Source organism: Sinocyclocheilus rhinocerous, unplaced genomic scaffold (assembly GCF_001515625.1).
Source record: "Sinocyclocheilus rhinocerous isolate Xijiao unplaced genomic scaffold, SAMN03320098_v1.1 scaffold725, whole genome shotgun sequence".
In the NCBI taxonomy this organism is placed as follows: domain Eukaryota; kingdom Metazoa; phylum Chordata; class Actinopteri; order Cypriniformes; family Cyprinidae; genus Sinocyclocheilus; species Sinocyclocheilus rhinocerous.
Genome location: NW_015659002.1, coordinates 248,629 through 266,002, shown reverse-complemented (window position 1 = coordinate 266,002; position 17,374 = coordinate 248,629). Strand labels below are relative to the sequence as shown.

Sequence of the window (17,374 nt, the reverse complement as noted above, 5' to 3'; positions counted from 1 at the left end):
TTTTTTTTTTTTTTTTTTTTGGCCTGAGCTGAAAATGTCGTGAATAATTTTTCTGACACAACAGGAAAGTTATGCTGAACGTGCACATGTCACACTCTGTGTTGTTTTTAAACCAGATTAATGAAATGGCTCTGAAAACTGAGAATTATTCACTTTCCCTTACTATTCAAATTATTGTGTGATGATATTGCTTTCAGTGTCCAGTTACAGGCACCTGTGTTTTATTATTTTATATGCCAGTAATACCTGTTAGCACTTTTTTTTTTAAGTTTGGTCTGTTTGTCTTTGTTTCAGAATGACAATCCTGCCATCCATAGAGAAACTGAAGGTACTTCTTGGCAAAGTGCGAGATTTCCACATCAGTTTCCTGAAAGAGTACTCTGCTCTGGAGTGAGATGAGATGTGATCTGATTTGCAAAACATAAGCTCGCGAGTCTAGCATTACTTGACGCACTAACGCATTTAAACTGTAAAGGTAGTGTTAAGTATCTATTTTTTTAAATTCTAATTTTAGACATGATTTAATCAAGTAATTGAAATTACAGTCTTGTTTACTAATATTTTGGGAAAGTGGTTTCTGGATGAGTTTTACAGAAATAGCGATTTAGTCAGACATGTAACATTTCTTGAATATTTCAGTTATGTTTCACGGTTCATTAGAGAAAATGGTACACATTGTCATTTTTTTAAATATTAAATTTGCCTTTAAATCATAATTTCTGCAGCTGGGTGCATGGTAAATAGACAGCCTCTATAATACAAGAGATTCTGCTACAAGCATTATTTATTAACATCTTGCCAAACCAGGAACTAAATTGTGATTGATGTTACTCACTTGAAAATTGAAATCAATTGAAACTCTTTTGTAGCACCTTATATGAACTATTCAAAACCATTTGGCTGATTCAAATTTGTTTTTGTTGTTTTCTTTGGTGCTAAGGGGGGGGCGTGTATGGTGTTGTGACGAACACTTTTACAAGTTTACAAGGAGGGACTCTTTTAATGTTTGTGTTGTCCTCATCCTTAGTCGCACTCATTGCCATGCAATGTACATAAACATTTTATCTTAGAAAATTACAAATTTAGTCACAAGTTAAGCTTCTGTAGAGGATTGTGGCTAAGATAATGATTTACGTGTCACTGACCCTGTATGTTTTCAAGGCCAGTTGAAAACATGGCATGAAGGAAGCATGTAGAGGTCTGCGTGGGACTATTTTTTTAGTCCAGCTCCCGCAAGGTTCTATTCCGCACCCACCCGCTCCCGCTATATATATATATATATATATTCACAAATTTGTTCACCCATTGTCCGCTTGGAATAATTTTCTTCCCGACCCGACCATTCTGCTAAATTTAGATCTCGTTTCCAGAATCTTACATTTCAATTTCCGCTACTGAAAGCAAGAGATAAGCTAACAACAGTGTAGTCTGCTCAAAATTGTATGTTATTTTATTCGTCTTGTCAAGAATCTTGAATTTATTGACTTTGACTTGAATTTATATGAATTATCTTAAGACACAAAATTCATTTAATATTTTATGCAACACAGTAGGAAAAAAAGTGCCAGAGAAAATAAAAAATGTTGTAGAAAAATTGTATTTCTTATTTTTATTCGTCTTGTCAGGATACAATTTGTTTAACATTGACAACACAATAGGGAAAAGTGTCGCAGAGAGAAATAAATGACATCTGTCATTTCAAATTATAGGCTAAGCAAAATATAAACAAAACCGAGTTGAACGTCCTTCAAGGACAGCGCATCCACACTTTGCTCCATCCTTATTCTGCTCTGTCACTCATCGACAACCTGCCTGTTCTGTCTGAGGGCCGTATATTTACCACAGGTAGGCTACAGCCTGCTCTGAGCATCGTTATGCTCATGCTGCGCACAGACCCCGCAAACGTTCAAATTATACCAGAGTTACCGATCGCTACCGTGCTTTATTTGGGAATTTAATCCCGCGGTGCAAGAAATCTGGTCGGTTCCCGCGGGAGAGCAGACCTCTAGAAGCATGCATGGAGAAAGTGCTGACTTGTAATTGTTTACTGATGTATTTTATTTCCTCTGGTTTTGTGTTGCAAGCTATTTTGAGCTATTAAACATAATGCTATTTGAATCAGTCCTGAGACCTGTACCATGAAGCTAGCTGAACAAACTCTGGGTTACAGGATTGGTTTCAAGCTGACAAAACCAATCCAATCAGGCTTCGTTGATACCATGATGCTGATCATCAACTTTTTCTGTCAGCTCAGACCTTGATCCTGAATTCTATGAACTATATAAACATATGCACATGAAATTGACATCAGAAGCGAGCAGCCAGTCGCATGCTGTGAAACCGAGTCCCTTTAAGCAGGAATCGGCGTGATTCACTTCTCTCTTCTGCCTAAGATTAGGAGGACATTATGAAAAAAAATTAAGAATTTAAACTTCCACAGCAAGAATAAAAGAGTTGTCCTACATCAGAGTGCAGATGTGCGTACAAAGTAAGAGATAAATTTCATAGTGTAGACAGCTTCATTGATTATAGGCTAACGGGAGTTTTTTGAGAGTGCTTAATCTCACGCTAGATTGAAGTCAGTGAAAATGTTATTTGCTCGCTTTCTGTACAATGAAAGCGTTATAATTAGTAACTTACAATGTTGTTATTAAATTCACGTTAAATACAAAGTCGGTCGTATTAAAATATTTTATGACATGACACTCACTGGTTTTATGCTTCGTTAATAGATTACACTTACATTAGGCTACTTTGCCCGTTATAGCTTAACTAACATGATCTACAAAGGTGCAAAATGCCTTTCATGATATAGTTTACAAGTTTGGGAATATTTTGGAAAAAAAAGGAAATAGGCCTACATCAGTTATACAGCAATATAGTGGCTGCTGTGTGTCACATGACTCAACCCTCCCAACCGTGCCCCCTCAAAAATACCAAGTGCATGACGCCCCTGATCCGATGTATTTACAAATTAAATATTAGCCATTAAGAGATATTTGTGCCAAAATTGACTCTGTTGTAAAGCTCCCTTTCTGACATCTCATCTTTTATATCAAAGCCGTTAATAGTGAATGAATATTGTTAAAGTCTGTGTAAAGGCAATTCAGAGAATTGTTTCTAAACACGTTATGTTAGAAATATATTGCTGAAAACACGTTACAAGGACTCTGAACTACGTAGTACTGAATTGTGGCGTTAGACCGGTAAATAGTTTTTCAGGATTTTTTGGGAGGGCCTGAAATCATGTCTCGATGAGGCACTGGAGCCGCTGAGCATGGCCCCTCCCCTAACACTATAAGAGGTGTGTTCGGCTTGAAGCAGCGCTGCACAGACAGATCGGTGTAGGACAGGAATGTCCAAACTTGGTCCTGGAGGGCCAGTTTCCTGCAGAGTTTAGCTCCAACTAGTTTTGGAGACCCCTAGTGTAGGAGGACATCAAAGTACCATGAGAGCTCTAGAGAGCAGACGCTCCTTATGCTTTCGAATCGCTCTCGCGGTACTTTGACGTCAAACACCGATTTGTCTGTGCAGCGCCGCTTCAAGCCGAACACACCTCTTATAGTGTTAGGGGAGGGGCCATGCTCAGCGGCTCCAGTGCAGTTATTATCCGTTTGAGAGCAGAGAATACAGCTTTTTTTTCTTTTCTTTTTTCAAGATTTGGATAACTTATTTTATTTACTTGCTGTTTTTTTTTTGTATCATTTAAATTGGTTCATAACATTTTTCTGTGGTGTGACAAACTCAGAACACATTTAATATTGCTTTACACCGACTGTAATGCCGCCTTGCATTATTTGAACTTAATTATCACTTCATATGAGGTGCCTTTATTCAAGCCTGTGAACTTTTAATGAAACAAGTTTTCCCTACATGCATTAGTAACTGGTAATAAAGCTGGTTTCTTTTGTATTTTTTTTGTGTACAGATTTTTAAAAATTGGCCCAATGTTAACAGTATTTTCAATTGAATATTAAACTTATGGAGATTGTTAAAGTGCATTGCGTCGGTTTTGTCTTTCTTCTTTAACAAGGATAATTGCTTTAGTGTATTTGTCTTATGTTTGCCAAACAAAGGATATTTTTATTTAGCACTGCATTCATATATCAATTGTCAGTTAAAAAGCAAGAACGTACAATAATATAATTTTTTTTTAAAACAAGCACACAAATAAAATGCTATGTATTGGTAAACCGTCCTGTGTAAATTTAAAGCAGTTGAAGACTTTAGTCAATATTGCCGTTCTAGTTAACGGTGTAACATTGGGATTTACTGCCCTCTGGTGTTCTTCTAGCCAACTGAACTGCTCAGTGACACCGTCATTTAAAATCCCCAGAAACACAGGAAGTATGAGGTAAAGGCACGTGACAGTTCTAGGCAATCCAGATCCTTTCTAAATAGGGTTTTAGGTCACAGGTGTTTCCTAAACTACTCTGCAGTTGGATCCTTTCTGCACTGACCATGAAAGCAGTGACAAATGACCTTTTGGAGTGGGTACATAATGTTACCTGTAACCCTACATTACGATCCTGCACATGGACCTGTCTGAAGTAAACATGCAGGAAAACATTTCAGATCTGTTGTGCTTTAGCATCTAAAAACATTTCAAAGTGAAAACTGTAAAATGCTGATAATAACTGGATTGCTCACCATATTCAGTGATTTAACGTGCATAATTTCATCTGTGAGCTCCACTGCTATTGAAATGCAGGTAAATTGCATTTGATCCAGCTTGGTTTAGATGACAAATGTACTGAATAGTCATGTGGTCCTCACTGATCAATCCTGAAAGGAACTTTAATGTTGGCATGACACTAAAACTGATGTCAAAACTAACTACCAAGCAATGATTGAAGCACCAAATAAAGCAAAGACTTGGATTATGTTGAGGAGATATTGAAGGACATTTTATTCAACAACAAACTTTTTCACAGAAGATATAAGCCTATAATAAAGGTGCTTTTTCCTCCACTCATTTCATTATGCACATCTCTCTCTTTCAATCAGTGAAGGGACCAAAATGTTCAACATGCACCTGGATTGCTGACAGCTATAGGCAATTGATTTTATTCCAACTATTTCAAAACAAAACAAAACACTCAAATGTGACAGCAACTGATACAAAGCTTAAATGACGATCATTTATTTTATACATGTTATATAGTCTCTTGTTCCAATTAAAATACCAAAAGAAAGGGGGGAAAAAAAAAAAGTTTACAAATAAAATAGTGGTAAAAATTGCGCACCGATACAAACAAACTTAAAAATGGATTGGTGATAATGTCCCATTTCTATTTTGTTTTTGTTGTTTTAGGATCTCTCAACTCCTCTTCAGTTAGGTCATTGCTCTCCAACAACAACAACAAAAAAGTCTCACGTCCAGGGCCAAAAATGTTTTATGGTTAGATTTAAATGTGTGAATACTATGACAAGAAAAAAATGCAGGTTACACAAAGTACGTAGCAATTACCCTTTTCTCTTTGAAGTGGGGTTGCCTCTAAAGGGCCGCAGGGAGAGGATGAGGGGCAAGAAAGAGTTACTAGATGCGGGATCATCTGTGCGTTTACTACAAGGGAATCGGGTGGACAGGAATGGCTGTATGTAATTCTCATCATTTAAGGCAGCCCCGAATCAGATTATAAACACACCTGTTTGTTGTGCAACTAGATCATTTTGTTAAATCCCCGCTGTTGGAGCCGGACAAGATATTTGCTGTAGTCGGGGTTACTGATGGGCACACTGCACGCCAGGACCGTGATGCCCTCCTTCTTCATCTGAGCTGTCGTTGTATGCCTCACGGCGGTGACTACCAGAGGAGCTCTGGCTTACAAACTCCTGCAGGTCCACTTCCTCTGCGTCTCCAGAGATGACTGGTGGATCAGCTCGTGTGGGCAACAAGTCCTCCAACTCCTGAAAAAATACAAGACGCATATTAGGGGAAAGAAAACTCGGAATTGTGTTTTTATTTAAAAAAAACAACAAAAAAGTATATTTACACTACTGTTCAAAAGTTTGAAGTCAATAAGATTTTTTTTCAATGTTTTGCTTTTATGCTCAAAGCTGCAGTTGTTTGATAAAATACAGTAAAAACTGTAATATAGGGAAATATTGCAACTTAAAACTTAATTTTTGAACATTTTACAGTGCAACTTATTTCTGTGATGCAAAGCTAAATTTTCAGTAGCCCTTACTCCAGTCTTCAGTGTCACATGATCCATCAGAAACCATTTTAAATGGCTGATTTGGTGCTCAAAAACATTTCATGTTGAAAACAGTTATGTATCACTGTTTCCACAATATAAAAGAGCACAAGGACTCTTTGGTGGAAAAAAAAAAGCGCTTATTTAAAAAAATCTTTTGTAACATTATAACGGTCACCATCAAATTAAATGCATCCTTGCTTAAAGGGGACATCGGATGCAAAATTCACTTTTACATAGTGTTTGAACTTAAAGGTGTGTTGGCAGTTTGTGTACGCAGCCACTCTATAATGATAAAAATCCACCCAGTGCTTTTTTTAAATACCCACAAATCATAAGCACTTTCTCAGATCAAGCTGTTCACAGATTCATGGCAAAGTGATGTCACTTTGCACAGGCCCCTCCCACGACTGTTGACAGACACTGCCGTTTTAGCATAGACCCGCATTGATTGAGCTGTACACAGTCCGCCATTGTTTCGACGCCGGAGCAGGTGTAGACAAGAATGACTCCCAAGCGATTGAGGGGTTTTGTTGTTGGATGTAAGAATAAACATAGCAGTCGTCATTTACTCCCGACATCTGAGCAGTGGATTACTTTTGTTTTTGAAGGGAATGCGCCCCCCGATCTACATAAATGCGTTTATGTCTGTGCGAATCATTTTACTCCAGACTGCTTTCTGAACGAGGGACAATTCAAGGCAGGTTTTGCTAAAAAAGTTCAAACTCAAGGATGGATCAGTTCCCACCGTACGTTATCCAGCTGCACCTCCAGAAGTAAGTCTCACACTTCTATGGAAGAGAGGGGCGGGGTGAGCAGAGCTCATTAGCATTTAAAGAGACATGCATTGAAACGGGTCGCTCTGATCAGAGCTGTTTTTGACAAGGTAAAAATGGTGTTGTTTTACACTACCACTGAGGAATTTTAACCAAAGTATGTTGTAGACTTTTCATGGAGACCCTAAAGAATCATATCAACTTGTGGAAAATGGGCATCCGATGTCCCCTTTAATAAATAATAATAATAATAATAATAGTACTGACCCCAAACTTTTGAACCGTAGTGCATGTATAATACTTGCTACGTGTACTGCGTTAAGCTAACTGAGACGCGTTATAGCACTTGCATATCATTGCTCTCTTGTTGATTTTGATTGCTTCCATTGTCCTCATTTGTAAGTCGCTTTGAATAAAAGCATCTGCTAAATGACTAAATGTAAATAATATTCTTCAAAAATGTCAAATGTATGTTTTATCTTACCGACAGCTTCTCTGGGCTTAACCAATTGTTGTCTGGGAACTGCACGTCAAACTTGATGAACAGGTCACCCTTCTCGAAGGGGTTACGGTAGTGTGGCATGCCCTCTCCTCTAACAACTCTGACTGAACCTGTAAAGAGACAACACCATTTTTTAGACCATGTAACAAACCACTTAAAACTCAGACACCACGAAACTCATTACAAGAGGACTCACCTGGCTCAATGACTTTACCAGCTGGGTATTTCACCACAATCTGTCTACCATCTAAGTGTTTCAATGTGAAATGGAAACCACAAAGTGCTTCAACAAGGCCGATCTTATGGGTCATGTGCAAGTCATTGCCTTCTCTTCTGAACGTCTGTTGAAAGAGTTTAAAAGCTTTAGCTTTACTGAACATATTAGATAAAAAAAATAAAAAAAAAACACACACAAAACTGATGCTTCGGTGATATCCCATATCAGCCCAAAACAGACATGACTCTTGCTTCACTTAGAGGCTTGAAAGGGTGGGATTAGAACCTGTAAAGCAGCATGTTCATGACACACTGTCACTGCAATCTGCTTTACGTTCCTGCAGCAGCTCAGCAGTCAAGAGGCCAGAAGCTTTAAGGCCTGATCATCTGTATGGCTGAATCAAAACGGTACAGAACAAGTTCTTTGTTACTTGCTGGTAATTAAACTTATTAGTGAGTCTAAAGGCTGCTTGAGCTCTAAACTTCCTGGGTAACTTTTATTTAAACACGTTTTGAACATCTCACAGAACATCACACACACAACTAACAGCATTATTCATGGCTATGTACAATATATTGGCTACTCAACTGTTCATTCCACTATTTATACATTTATGTTCCAACTGCTATCTACTGACTCATTCTTTAAAAATACTAAGTTAAATTATTAAAAAGATACCTCTTGCCCCCAAGCTGGGTATATTGCACATTTATACTCTGAAACATTCATTCATATTTGGTCATTCTAAAATTCAGTGACAAACGACAAAGGAATCTTTGTTTGCTGGAGGCAAAACATGTAATGTTTTCAGAAAAAAAAAGACTTGGGGTTTCTCAATGGAAAAACAGCATGACCTTATTGTAGTGCTTTGGGGAAGAAAAAAACAAAAAAAAAACTTTAGAATAGAGTATATAATCATGAAAAACGTTAGAATTGAGTATATAATCAAAAAGGCTATTACTGTACATGTACATGGAGGTGTAAGTGTTTCCCTCTATTATTATTATTATTGTTAATGCATTTTCTTTATAATGTGACGTTACAACAAAAAAAATTGTAAATTTATTAAATATCAAGATGAATGTTAACGTTTCACTTTTTAACATGGATAAAATAACTGTACAGTACTAATATCAGCCATTGTGCAAAAATTCAGTCTCGGACAAATTCGTATTAAGGTTTAAAGGCTTTTTGCCCAGATATGAAAACCCCCCTGTTCACTTAATCTCGGAAGTTTCTGATCTAACTAAACATCTCTATCATAATAGTTTCTGAACCTGAAAGTGAACATTGACAAACCTCATGCTCTTTTTCCTGCAGAACCAGGACAATGTCTCCAGGTTCTAATCCAGGTGCTTGGTCAGCCTCCCCGCCGAAGGTGATCTTCTGTCCGTGCTTCATACCTTTATCCACGTGCACTTCCAGAATCTTCACCTCTTTAATCACCTTCTTCCCCTCACACTTTTTGCAGCGATCCTTCTCACTGATCACCTCACCTGGATCATAAAGAAACCATTAGCAAATCTTACCTCCACATGAACATGCTAGATGACATTCATAAAGTACATTCAGACTCCAGTCCCTTACCTTCACCGTTACAATCAGTGCACACTGACTGCATCTGTTGGACCATGCCAGGAGCCAGCTGTCTGATCATAATGCGCATACCACGTCCCCTGCAGGCTGTGCACTTCTGGACTGCACCAGACTTCCCGCCTTGACTGCAGAGACAAAACAACAGCTTCAGTTTGACAAATACTTCAGCACATACACACTTCAGCCAGGGAAAGTTTCAAACTCTTTAAAAGCCACTGTGGTCTGTTTAGCTCAGACTGATTTAACAATAGAGTAACTTATGTAACAACTTACACAAAATGTAAGATTGTATTGAAACGACTGGGTGTGGTGAGACAAAAACAAACAAACAAAAAAACTTCGATGCTCATTACAGAGATCTTTCTCCTTAAAGGCACAATGTACGTTTTCGCCGCTAGAGGTCGCTTTTTCAAAACAATAACAAAGGCGAAGCTTGATGACAAGAAGAGTGGAATGATGGGAGATGTCGTTTTCACCATCCAGAGATGTCCCAAATATGATATGTAATGAATAATTTTTTTTTTATATGACCTGTACCTTCCAAAGTTATTCAAACAGCGAATAAATTATATAGAGAAAGCGAGCAAAGAACATTTAACGTTACATTGTCAAAGAACAGTATGGCTGACTTCAGTCTAGCGCGGGTTTAAGCAATCTCAAAAAAACTCCCCTCATCAGAAAAGCGGTCTATACACTGTTTGATGAATGAATCTCCTACTTACATCATACGTACATCTGCACTTTGTTGTTTATGATGAGAGAATACACTCAGCGAACGCGCGCACTGAACAAAACTCTGGTGTTTCAGTGATGACTCATTTAAATGCCTCTGATTGGCCGCTGTGTTCATAAACTCAACAGACTTGCGTGTGATTGGTTACAATGCGCAACACTGTAAAAACGCGGAAAAACATTCATGGTGAAACATTGAGCAGATCTAAATTTAATGCTGCAGTCAACGCTTATTTCATTTTAATTTTATTTGTGACTGCCATAATGGATTTAGTTTAACTGCAGCAGCATTTTTGTGTTGTTGCCATAGTTTCTACAAGCGGAAACAGATAGCGCGGATATTACGTAATTGATAAGCAACAATGAACCGGGACGGGCCATTATTTAAAATGGGAATTTCTCTGGATTTACAAATCCTTTGGAACTTTTGGGATAACATAAGTGCACAACTGCATGAAATATATAACAATGTGCAAGTGGTTTTTGGATATTTTATTACGAAAATCTTACATAGTGTGCCTTTAATTGTCATGAAAACACCCATAACGTGAAACAAATCTTACTCACCCATTACAAGTGCTACACAGAACATTCTTGCTCAGCTGTAATTTGGTTGTTTTTCCATTGTACAAGTCTTCAAGAGACACCCTATTGGGGGAGGGGGGCAATAAAAGTGTAAGCTCTTCCAGAATATCATGATGCAACACCAAATAAAACCATAGTGACATATTTAAAGCTTCTTAAGAAGAAGCTATACATGTGCTAGGCAACAATGAGAGGATCAGGAAAGAAAAGAGGTCAATGTGACCACTAAAGGACAGCAGAAATCAGCATTTTTACACACATCTCTTTAGAAGTGGAAGCCTTGTGATTTGACTTACTTCAGGGGGTGGACCATATCTTCCCCTCTCCGCCGCCCTCCGTTCCTGCTCCGACCCTGTCCACCCATGAAGCCAAAGAGACCTCCGCCAAAGATATGGGAAAAGATGTCATCCATCCCGCCTCCTCCACAGCCACCTTCTCGCAAACCCTGTTCCCCATAACGGTCGTACAAGTCCTTCTTCTCTGGGTTAGTTAGTACTTCATAAGCAAAGCTAATCTCTTTGAACTGAAAAAAAGAAAAAAAAAAAAAGATTAAATATTTGAATAAAGGCATTAAGCCAATATAATACGCATTAATGGTGCAACATTGAGCAGATCTAAATTTAATGCTGCAGTCAACACTTTTCATTTAATTTTCATTTTTTTCGCGACTGCCGTAATGGATTTAGTTTAATTTAACTGCAGCAGCATTTTTGTGTTGTTGCCATAGTTTCTACAAGCGGAAACAGATAGCGCGGATATTACGTAATTGATAAGCAACAATGAACCGGGACGGGCCATTATTTAAAATGGGAATATCTCTGGATTTACAAATCCTTTGGAACTTTTGGGATAACAAGTGCACAACTGCATGAAATATATAACAATGTGCAAGTGGTTTTTGGATATTTTATTACGAAAATCTTACATAGTGTGCCTTTAATTGTCATGAAAACACCCATAACGTGAAACAAATCTTACTCACCCATTACAAGTGCTACACAGAACATTCTTGCTCAGCTGTAATTTGGTTGTTTTTCCATTGTACAAGTCTTCAAGAGACACCCTATTGGGGGAGGGGGGCAATAAAAGTGTAAGCTCTTCCAGAATATCATGATGCAACACCAAATAAAACCATAGTGACATATTTAAAGCTTCTTAAGAAGAAGCTATACATGTGCTAGGCAACAATGAGAGGATCAGGAAAGAAAAGAGGTCAATGTGACCACTAAAGGACAGCAGAAATCAGCATTTTTACACACATCTCTTTAGAAGTGGAAGCCTTGTGATTTGACTTACTTCAGGGGGTGGACCATATCTTCCCCTCTCCGCCGCCCTCCGTTCCTGCTCCGACCCTGTCCACCCATGAAGCCAAAGAGACCTCCGCCAAAGATATGGGAAAAGATGTCATCCATCCCGCCTCCTCCACAGCCACCTTCTCGCAAACCCTGTTCCCCATAACGGTCGTACAAGTCCTTCTTCTCTGGGTTAGTTAGTACTTCATAAGCAAAGCTAATCTCTTTGAACTGAAAAAAAGAAAAAAAAAAAAAGATTAAATATTTGAATAAAGGCATTAAGCCAATATAATACGCATTACATCATTAAATGGATTGTTCACCCATAAATGAAAATTGTAATTTACTCATCCTCATGTTGTTTAAGATAAATAAAATTCATTCATCTTTGAAACAAGTCATTTTAACGAAACTGATTCCAGTCCACCAAAACTTTGATGCTTCAAAAAATTAAAGGCAAGAAAATGATAGGAATCTAGTGATTTGTTCTTGTGCATCAAGCATGTTTAACATTTGATGTGTTCCATGTATGTGCGTCAGTCAATATTTATATGCGAATAAAAGACTAAATTAAATCTGTTCATCATATACAGTGATTACGTCATTTCAAAAAATTGGGTTCAACAGCTTGCTTCATATGGGTTACTTTTATGAGCTAATTATGAACTTTTGAAGTGTCTGTTTTGGTGAAACTGACTTTAAAATGTAGAGAAAGAAATATCTCAGGTTTCATTAAATATATTTATTGGTATTTTGAAGATAAATTAAAGTCTTAATGGTTTGGAAGGGTGAGTAAAGGACAATTATGTGAGTGACATATTCCTTAACACTAATATAACAGCTAATACTTTAAAAGCATACTATTCGTAAAATCTTTTGCATATTACAATTTAACTCAAATGTGTACAAAATGATCAATCTCTCCACAACATACTTATTTAACAGCGTTTTAACTTTCTACATGTCTTACATCAAAATACTCCACATTTAGATAAAAGTAATAATAAAATGATCTTACTTTATCTCCAGCATTTGGGTTTTTGTCGGGGTGATATTCCTTTGCTAATTTCCGATAAGCCTGAAATGTATTTGTTTTAGAAAGTTAGTTTCACTTAAAGCATCCAACACAATAAAACAACATTCCACATTTAAACCACTGATTTAACAAAAGGAACTAACTTAAATGTAAAACGAGTTACACCTGCCTGAATATTCCAGCAAATATCTCTCGAGATTTTAACATGATTTGAGAATGACTCTAAAGCAGTTTGTTTGTGCGTCATGTTCATATGAAGCCAAGCGGCCTTGAGCAACGCAACTAACGAGAACACAAAACACAAGCTAGTGAGACACTAAACAGATCATTTCCAACAGTTCAACGAGCTTGCAGACAGAAACCCCTCTGCGCTAAACACATAGCGTTGCTAACTGTGATTATCAAAGAACAGAAAAAAATATCCACAGGTCCACCGTATGCGTCAGATTAGTTTTAGCTTGTTTCAAATTCGTTGTACATGTGACCTCCTTGGCAATATGACACACATGTAAAGGGAAAAGCCCCGCGTCAAGGCCTAACTTAAACAGCGGCCACACGGTGAGCTGATGCTAACTGTGTTTTCAGCAGCTACACAGGAAGACATGCATGATGACTGACTGCGTTTAATGTTCAAGTCCAAGGCATAAATCAAACACATACACGGGCGAGTGGATATGTAAAGAGACCGCAGATATGCTTGATTGAATCCCACAACAACACTCCATCTCGCCGGTTTAGTTCGACGATCTGGTAACTATAATCACTAGGCCAAACTCAGCTTTAGCTCACTGCTAATCCTCCTCTCTTCCTGATTCACACACAAAAATCGGTCGATTCACTGCGCCTAAATTAAAGGCAAGACACATGAACCCGTACCTTTTTCAGCTCGTTTTCGGAGGCCGAGGGGGAGACCCCGAGAATGTCGTATAGTTTGGTATCGGCGACGTTGGACATGGCTGTGCGGAGTGAAGGACTGTCTGCGGGGAGCGGAGAGCTGAAGAGAGACACCGGCCGGAAGCGTCAACTTTAACCTCTCCTCACGCGCCTCCTCTCAACGTACGAGCACATGTCATCGTGATGCAAAACATTACACACACACATCCTTCATATTAACATTCAGCAACTTACTTTTGACGAATAGTGTTTAAATACACTGTTGCCAACTCTCGCGAGACAAAGAAGCAACCGCAGCTTCAAAAACAAGCCCAAAATGTTTTGATAATTTATTATCATCAATATAATTTATTATCAATTATTTATTACCAATAAATGAGCCCGCAACATAATAAACTGAAACTACCCTTTTATCTGAAAAGCAAAAACATAAGTTATTTTACAAAAAGTGCACAACTGCATGAAATATATAACAATGTGCAAGTGGTTTTTGGATATTTTATTACGAAAATCTTACATAGTGTGCCTTTAATTGTCATGAAAACACCCATAACGTGAAACAAATCTTACTCACCCATTACAAGTGCTACACAGAACATTCTTGCTCAGCTGTAATTTGGTTGTTTTTCCATTGTACAAGTCTTCAAGAGACACCCTATTGGGGGAGGGGGGCAATAAAAGTGTAAGCTCTTCCAGAATATCATGATGCAACACCAAATAAAACCATAGTGACATATTTAAAGCTTCTTAAGAAGAAGCTATACATGTGCTAGGCAACAATGAGAGGATCAGGAAAGAAAAGAGGTCAATGTGACCACTAAAGGACAGCAGAAATCAGCATTTTTACACACATCTCTTTAGAAGTGGAAGCCTTGTGATTTGACTTACTTCAGGGGGTGGACCATATCTTCCCCTCTCCGCCGCCCTCCGTTCCTGCTCCGACCCTGTCCACCCATGAAGCCGAAGAGACCGCCGCCAAAGATATGGGAAAAGATGTCATCCATCCCGCCTCCTCCACAGCCACCTTCTCGCAAACCCTGTTCCCCATAACGGTCGTACAAGTCCTTCTTCTCTGGGTTAGTTAGTACTTCATAAGCAAAGCTAATCTCTTTGAACTGAAAAAAAGAAAAAAAAAAAAAGATTAAATATTTGAATAAAGGCATTAAGCCAATATAATACGCATTACATCATTAAATGGATTGTTCACCCATAAATGAAAATTGTAATTTACTCATCCTCATGTTGTTTAAGATAAATAAAATTCATTCATCTTTGAAACAAGTCATTTTAACGAAACTGATTCCAGTCCACCAAAACTTTGATGCTTCAAAAAATTAAAGGCAAGAAAATGATAGGAATCTAGTGATTTGTTCTTGTGCATCAAGCATGTTTAACATTTGATGTGTTCCATGTATGTGCGTCAGTCAATATTTATATGCGAATAAAAGACTAAATTAAATCTGTTCATCATATACAGTGATTACGTCATTTCAAAAAATTGGGTTCAACAGCTTGCTTCATATGGGTTACTTTTATGAGCTAATTATGAACTTTTGAAGTGTCTGTTTTGGTGAAACTGACTTTAAAATGTAGAGAAAGAAATATCTCAGGTTTCATTAAATATATTTATTGGTATTTTGAAGATAAATTAAAGTCTTAATGGTTTGGAAGGGTGAGTAAAGGACAATTATGTGAGTGACATATTCCTTAACACTAATATAACAGCTAATACTTTAAAAGCATACTATTCGTAAAATCTTTTGCATATTACAATTTAACTCAAATGTGTACAAAATGATCAATCTCTCCACAACATACTTATTTAACAGCGTTTTAACTTTCTACATGTCTTACATCAAAATACTCCACATTTAGATAAAAGTAATAATAAAATGATCTTACTTTATCTCCAGCATTTGGGTTTTTGTCGGGGTGATATTCCTTTGCTAATTTCCGATAAGCCTGAAATGTATTTGTTTTAGAAAGTTAGTTTCACTTAAAGCATCCAACACAATAAAACAACATTCCACATTTAAACCACTGATTTAACAAAAGGAACTAACTTAAATGTAAAACGAGTTACACCTGCCTGAATATTCCAGCAAATATCTCTCGAGATTTTAACATGATTTGAGAATGACTCTAAAGCAGTTTGTTTGTGCGTCATGTTCATATGAAGCCAAGCGGCCTTGAGCAACGCAACTAACGAGAACACAAAACACAAGCTAGTGAGACACTAAACAGATCATTTCCAACAGTTCAACGAGCTTGCAGACAGAAACCCCTCTGCGCTAAACACATAGCGTTGCTAACTGTGATTATCAAAGAACAGAAAAAAATATCCACAGGTCCACCGTATGCGTCAGATTAGTTTTAGCTTGTTTCAAATTCGTTGTACATGTGACCTCCTTGGCAATATGACACACATGTAAAGGGAAAAGCCCCGCGTCAAGGCCTAACTTAAACAGCGGCCACACGGTGAGCTGATGCTAACTGTGTTTTCAGCAGCTACACAGGAAGACATGCATGATGACTGACTGCGTTTAATGTTCAAGTCCAAGGCATAAATCAAACACATACACGGGCGAGTGGATATGTAAAGAGACCGCAGATATGCTTGATTGAATCCCACAACAACACTCCATCTCGCCGGTTTAGTTCGACGATCTGGTAACTATAATCACTAGGCCAAACTCAGCTTTAGCTCACTGCTAATCCTCCTCTCTTCCTGATTCACACACAAAAATCGGTCGATTCACTGCGCCTAAATTAAAGGCAAGACACATGAACCCGTACCTTTTTCAGCTCGTTTTCGGAGGCCGAGGGGGAGACCCCGAGAATGTCGTATAGTTTGGTATCGGCGACGTTGGACATGGCTGTGCGGAGTGAAGGACTGTCTGCGGGGAGCGGAGAGCTGAAGAGAGACACCGGCCGGAAGCGTCAACTTTAACCTCTCCTCACGCGCCTCCTCTCAACTTACGAGCACATGTCATCGTGATGCAAACATTACACACACACATCCTTCATATTAACATTCAGCAACTTACTTTTGACGAATAGTGTTTAAATACACTGTTGCCAACTCTCGCGAGACAAAGAAGCAACCGCAGCTTCAAAAACAAGCCCAAAATGTTTTGATAATTTATTATCATCAATATAATTTATTATCAATTATTTATTACCAATAAATGAGCCCGCAACATAATAAACTGAAACTACCCTTTTATCTGAAAAGCAAAAACATAAGTTCTTTTACAAAAATCAGCAAACTGCAACAAAGCAGGAACAAAACTCATCTCCAATCACCTGTGAGCAGAATAGGATTGGACAGATGGAAAAGGAGAAAAACACAAGAGCTTTAAAGGGGAGCCGCAACACAGCCACATATTTATAGCCTATATTGGCTATTCGAACCAAATCTACTTTGTTTGTTTTTTTACAGCCCGTGATAATTAATACATTACAAAAACATTGTAAAAATAAAAAATTAGGCTACCTTATAAAGGAAAAAAGTCATCCCACTCCTCTACATCTACTACTATCA

At 37.9% G+C, this 17,374-nt stretch overlaps 3 protein-coding genes across 3 annotated transcripts in view; 1 reads left to right on the top strand and 2 right to left on the bottom strand.

The window, feature by feature from the left end:
- Positions 1–1,213, top strand: part of LOC107723139 (alanine aminotransferase 2-like) — an 18,956-nt gene extending 17,743 nt beyond the window's left edge. The window contains exon 11 of the mRNA XM_016531667.1: positions 295–1,213. Within this exon, the coding sequence (XP_016387153.1) occupies positions 295–394 (100 nt within the window). The 3' untranslated portion in view covers positions 395–1,213. The remainder of the gene's footprint in view (positions 1–294) is intronic.
- Positions 1,214–4,880: 3,667 nt separating this feature from the next.
- On the bottom strand, positions 4,881–13,984 carry LOC107723138 (dnaJ homolog subfamily A member 2-like). Its single transcript, XM_016531666.1, has 9 exons — positions 13,813–13,984; positions 12,919–12,978; positions 11,905–12,131; positions 11,591–11,671; positions 9,283–9,416; positions 8,995–9,191; positions 7,675–7,819; positions 7,461–7,588; positions 4,881–5,910 (listed from the first exon to the last, which is right to left on the bottom strand). Exons 1-9 carry the CDS (start codon positions 13,888–13,890, stop codon positions 5,725–5,727), a joined length of 1,236 nt encoding a protein of 411 aa, XP_016387152.1. The 5' UTR covers positions 13,891–13,984; the 3' UTR covers positions 4,881–5,724.
- A 396-nt stretch (positions 13,985–14,380) lies between these two features.
- Positions 14,381–17,153, bottom strand: LOC107723135 (dnaJ homolog subfamily A member 2-like). Its single transcript, XM_016531662.1, has 6 exons — positions 17,137–17,153; positions 16,878–16,940; positions 16,627–16,744; positions 15,733–15,792; positions 14,719–14,945; positions 14,381–14,485 (listed from the first exon to the last, which is right to left on the bottom strand). The coding sequence occupies exons 3-6, from the start codon at positions 16,702–16,704 to the stop codon at positions 14,401–14,403; spliced, it is 450 nt and encodes a 149-aa protein (XP_016387148.1). The 5' UTR covers positions 16,705–16,744; positions 16,878–16,940; positions 17,137–17,153; the 3' UTR covers positions 14,381–14,400.
- Between the last annotated feature and the right edge of the window lie 221 nt (positions 17,154–17,374).

Coding starts and splice junctions, on each gene's coding strand:
- LOC107723135 (XM_016531662.1), bottom strand. CDS start 16,704: ATGTCCAACGTCGCCGATACCAAACTATACGACATTCTCGGGGTCTCC. Junction 15,793..16,626: donor CCGAAAACGAGCTGAAAAAG/GTACGGGTTCAT, acceptor AATACATTTCAG/GCTTATCGGAAATTAGCAAA. Junction 14,946..15,732: donor ACCCAAATGCTGGAGATAAA/GTAAGATCATTT, acceptor TCTTTTTTTCAG/TTCAAAGAGATTAGCTTTGC.
- LOC107723138 (XM_016531666.1), bottom strand. CDS start 13,890: ATGTCCAACGTCGCCGATACCAAACTATACGACATTCTCGGGGTCTCC. Junction 9,417..11,590: donor CTGTGTAGCACTTGTAATGG/GTGAGTAAGATT, acceptor TTGTCTCTGCAG/TCAAGGCGGGAAGTCTGGTG. Junction 7,589..7,674: donor TGGTAAAGTCATTGAGCCAG/GTGAGTCCTCTT, acceptor GTCTCTTTACAG/GTTCAGTCAGAGTTGTTAGA.